The 4,489-nt window shown below is 67.6% G+C and overlaps 2 protein-coding genes across 2 annotated transcripts in view; one reads left to right on the top strand and one right to left on the bottom strand.

Moving 5' to 3' along the window:
- The window catches only part of MPDU1 (mannose-P-dolichol utilization defect 1), a 2,356-nt gene extending 1,268 nt beyond the window's left edge, over positions 1 to 1,088 (top strand). Inside the window, exons 2-4 of the mRNA XM_026658386.2 lie at positions 7 to 147; positions 489 to 599; positions 837 to 1,088. Of these exons, the coding sequence (XP_026514171.1) occupies positions 7 to 147; positions 489 to 599; positions 837 to 965 (381 nt within the window). The 3' untranslated portion in view covers positions 966 to 1,088. The remainder of the gene's footprint in view (positions 1 to 6; positions 148 to 488; positions 600 to 836) is intronic.
- Positions 1,089 to 3,310: 2,222 nt separating this feature from the next.
- On the bottom strand, positions 3,311 to 4,483 carry SOX15 (SRY-box transcription factor 15). Its single transcript, XM_029913060.1, has one exon. It carries the CDS (start codon positions 4,364 to 4,366, stop codon positions 3,794 to 3,796), a length of 573 nt encoding a protein of 190 aa, XP_029768920.1. The 5' UTR covers positions 4,367 to 4,483; the 3' UTR covers positions 3,311 to 3,793.
- Between the last annotated feature and the right edge of the window lie 6 nt (positions 4,484 to 4,489).

Here is a 4,489-nt window from a genome sequence, read left to right as displayed (position 1 = left end):
CCCTCTCCCGTCTCTCCCCCCCGCCCAGGTGTCTCCTTCCTGGTGCTGTATTTCGCTCTGCTCTGCCTGCTGCTCTCCCCTCTGGCCCCCCGGCCCGTGGTCACCCTCCTGCAAGCCACCAACGTGCCCGCCATCGTCATCAGCAGGGTAAGGGGCCTGTCCCCTCTAGTGGGCGCCGGCTCCCACCCGGCCCCGGGGCGGGGACTGGCTGGCTCAGGGGGGCAGGGTATGGGGCAGGGGCCTGTCCCCTCTAGGGGGCGCCGGCTCCCACCTGCCCCTGCATGCAGGGAGCTGTGGCTCAGGGGGGCACACTAGTGGTGGGGGGCTGAGTATATTTTGGGGGGGCAGCAGGATTCATGCCATAATGGATGTGGACCAGCCCCTTACCCCCGCCAAAGGGCTTGGAGGTCACAGGGCATGGGGAGGGGGCAAATCTGTCCAAGCTACTGATCTGGGGGGGTCTCGTCTCTTCCCCCCCATCCCCCCAGCTACTCCAGGCGGCCACCAACTACCGCAACGGGCACACGGGGCAGCTGTCGGCTGTCACTGTCTTCCTGCTCCTCGGCGGCTCGCTGGCCCGGATCTTCACCTCCATCCAGGTAGCCGGGGGGCACGAGCTTGGGGGTCACAGGGCATTGGGGAGGGGGTGTTGCCTCCCACAATCCCTCTGAGCATGTACCCATCATGCTCCTGGGCACAGGGGATCCCTAGAGGGCACAGTCTCCGGGCCCCTGACCCCGCCCTGGGGCTGGATGGGAGCCGGCGCCCCCTAGAGGGGACAGGCCCCCAGCCCCATTGCCCGCCCCCCTCACCCCCCTCCGTCTGTTCCCCTCCAGGAGACGGGCGACCCCCTGATGGCTCTGACCTACGTCGTCTCCTCCATCTGCAACGGCATCATCGCGGGCCAGCTCCTCTATTACTGGCACGTGCTGGCCGGCGCGGGGGCCGGGAAGAAGCGGGAATAGAGGGGACCCCCCCCGGACTCTGACCGCGGCCTGCCCGGGGGTCCCCATAGGGGGAGTGGGGGCTGCCCCCCGCCCCGCGCTGCCGTCTGAGCTGTATCGAGGGGGGGGCAGGGCCCCCGTCTGGCTCCACCGGCGCCCCCTAGAGGGGAACCCACTCATCCCGGTCTGCCCCACCCTCCCCAGCTGGGCTCCGGCAGGGAGGGGGGAGCAGGTCTGTAAACCGCCCCTCCCCCCTGTGAGGTAATTAAACACTGATTGGCCAGGAGCTCCCGGCTGTGCCCATCCTGGGGGGGATCTCTGGGACTCCCTGCTGCAGGGTGCGGAAGGACGGAAGGTTGAATTCGGATGGGGGGGGGGCAGGCATGGAAACCCCCAGCCCCTCCTCCCCTGCCCCCTGGCAGCTAACGAGCTCGGTGCTAATCACGCCAACCGCCCTGGGTTCTCTCCCTCGCTCTGGGAGGGGAGGGGGGGGCTGGTGGGTTAGAGCAGGGGGGCTGGGAGCCAGGACTCCTGGGTCCCCGGCTCTGGGAGGGGATGGAGCGGGGGCTGGGCTCATCCTGCGGGCCCCCCCAGCAGGTTTCCCTACGTGATTCACCCCTTCATGTCAGAACAGGCGGGGGTCGGGCCCTTCCCTGGTTACCATGGCAACTGGGTGGGGTGACAAGGAAGGCACTGGTGTTGTTGTAGCTAGGACAGAAGACCGTTACCGGGGCAACGGCCCCATCCTGTCCCACCCCCCATTCCCTGGCACATGCGGGGTTAACTCTTTAGCTCCTTTCTGAGTAGCTGGGACCTTTCCTGACCTGAGGGGCTGCGGGTGGGGGGCAGGGGCTGTGGGTCAGGAGTGAGGGGCATTTTCGTTTCCTCCTTTGTCTTTCTCGCTCTCGGAGGTCAAACCCCGCAGCATTTTTTTGGCGGGGGGTGGGTGGTTTGATCTGTTTCCTACCCCCTCCCCCAACATCTCCTCTCTCCTTTGCCCCCTTCCCCCCCAGTAACGCTCTGGGGTCAGGGCCCTCTCTAGGAACCAGGTTTATTCTCTTTACAAGATACGTTGACAAACAGCATTAAGACAGCCCCCCCCTTCACTGGGGTGCACAATCCCCCACTGCTCCAGGCTGTCCCTCCACCTGCACCCCCTTTTCCAGGCCCCCCCCCACTCCCTCCCCCCTTCCCAGCTCTAGTGCTAGGTGAACTGAGTTGGGGGGGATGGCCGCCAGCGAAGAGTTAACAAAGGGGGTGATTTTAAAGTGTAGAGGGGGAGAGGGGGCGCTGGGGGAGGGGAAGAGTCTGCACTCTGCCCCCACAGCCCCCACTGCTGGGGCTGGAGTCGCAGGGAGCTCCCCCCCACATCCCCCCAAACTTAGTTCCTCTTCGAGGGTTTTCTTCTTTCTGTATAAAAACCCAGCGTCCCCGTCCCCCCTCGGTCCCGGCCCGCCACGGGCTAGAGGGGCGTCAGCGGCGCCGGCCCGGGGGGCTCGTAGGGCAGCGGCGGGAAGCCCTCGCCCACGTCGCAGGCCTGCAGCCCGTAGGCGGCCATCATGTCGCGGAAGTCGGGCGGCAGCACCCCCGGCGGGTGGGGGGCGGGGTCTTGCTTGTAGGGCATCGGAGCCGGGGGGCCGTAGGACAGGCTGCTGGGGGGGTCGGGGGGGAAGAGAAGAGGGGTTAACAAGCCGGATAATTACAGCTGCAGAATGAGAGGAGAGGAGAGAACCCAGGAGTTTGGGCTCCCGGCCCCCCCCCACCAGCCCCCACTCCCCTCCCAGAGTCCGGGAGAGAACCCAGGAGTCCGGGCTCCCGGCCCCCCCCCTGCTCTAACCCACCAGCCCCCACTCCCCTCTGAGAGGGCTGGGAGCCCGGCCACCTGGGTTCTCTGCCAGCTCTGGGCAATGTTATGGGGGGGGCCACCCTGCAGCTGCAGGAAGAGTTCCCCCCCCCCCAGGGCTGGGTGAGCCGGGGCCGCATTCCTCAGCTGGCCTGTTAATCCGGTTCTGGGCGTGAGCGGCTCCCCCGTGGCCTGCCCCGACCTGCCCACCCCCTCCCGCAGGCGGGGATGGAACCCAGGCGTCCTGGCACCCACCTTCCCCTCCAGAGAAACCCAGAGTCCTGGGCGCCTGCTGGCCTCCCCTTCTCAGTCAGTGAGCGATGGAGTGGTTAGAGCAGGGGATGCTGGGAGTCAGGACTCCTGGGGTCTGTGACTTGTGCCTCGGTTTCCCCTCCCCTGGGCACTGGCTCCTGCACCCAGACACCACCGCGGTGAGGAGCCAGCTCAGGGATTGGACGAGGCCTGGCCGGGTCATGACCCTTCGCTCAGGGCATGGCGAATACCAACCGCAGGGCAAGTGCTGCCTGGCACCCAACCCCACCCTGCTCCTGGCCGGGACCCAAAGATCTAGGGCCCTGGGCGGGGGTGGGCATATCCTGGCACACCAGGGAGCCAGGACTCCCGGGTTCTCTCCCCGGCTCTGGGAGGGGAGTGGGGGCTGGTGGTTAGAGCAGGGGGGGCTGGGAGCCAGGACTCCTGGGTTCACATACCAAAGGACTGGTGCCCCATCATGCCCTCAGCAGCTGGCACTGACTCACCTTGTTAATAGTTAACATGCAAATTCTGGGGCTGGTGCCCACTTGGTCCCAACCAGCACCTGAACCTGGTGTATGTTCCCCCCCTGTGCTCACCTCTGGGGCGGGGTGGCCGGTTACCCCTCGCCCAGTGCTGAGATGTGCTCACCTCTGGGGCGGGGTGGCTGGTTATACAGGGATCCCTTGCCCAGCGCTGAGATGCGGCCACCTCTGGGGTTGGTTATACACGGACCCCTCAGCCAGCCCTAATTTCAACCATGCCTGGCCTGGGGAAAGAGGGAATGTAGCAGCCCCCCACCCTTGCTAATCCCCCCCCATTTCCCCAGTAAGGGGGCACCGTTGGGGGTCCCCCATTCACCCGAGGGGACGGGAGGCGCGGGCGGGACCCACCTGTACCCTCCGGCTGCATTCCCGTATCCCGCGGCAGCCGGGCACGGCGGGTAGCGGGCCGGCTGGTAGCCCAGGGGCTCGCCGTAGCCCCAGGCCTGGGCGGCGGGCAGCTGGGGGGGCGGGCGGCCCCCCGGCGGCAGCTCCTTGGCGGGGGCCCGGCCCTTGCGCCGGGGTCGGTACTTGTAGTCAGGATAGTCCCGCATGTGCCGGGCCCGGAGCCGCTTGGCTTCCTCCACGAAGGGGCGTTTCTCGGCCTCGGGCAGGCGGCGCCAGGCGGCCCCCAGGCGCTTGGAGATCTCCGAGTTGTGCATCTTGGGGTGCTCCTGCGCCAGGCGCCGGCGCTGCCCGCTGGACCACACCATGAAGGCATTCATGGGCCGCTTCACCTTGTCCGGGGGGTCGCCCCCCGCCACCGCGCCCTGCCCCTCGGCCATGCCCGGCCCCGTCTGAGCCCGCCCGCACCTGGGCAGCCAGATATAGCAGGGCTGGGACCACGCCCACTGGGGGGTGGGGCCTCCCTGCCAGGAACCATGGGCCCGCCCACCACCACCAGACTC

The sequence above is a fragment of the Terrapene carolina genome, unplaced genomic scaffold (assembly GCF_002925995.2).
Source record: "Terrapene carolina triunguis isolate 2854851 unplaced genomic scaffold, T_m_triunguis-2.0 Scaffold433, whole genome shotgun sequence".
In the NCBI taxonomy this organism is placed as follows: domain Eukaryota; kingdom Metazoa; phylum Chordata; order Testudines; family Emydidae; genus Terrapene; species Terrapene triunguis.
The sequence above is the reverse complement of the archived record's forward strand: the minus strand, read 5'-3'. Positions and strand labels throughout refer to the sequence as shown.

Bases quoted from the DNA above. Each gene is read 5' to 3' on its own strand.
- SOX15 (XM_029913060.1), bottom strand. From the start codon at position 4,366: ATGGCCGAGGGGCAGGGCGCGGTGGCGGGGGGCGACCCCCCGGACAAG.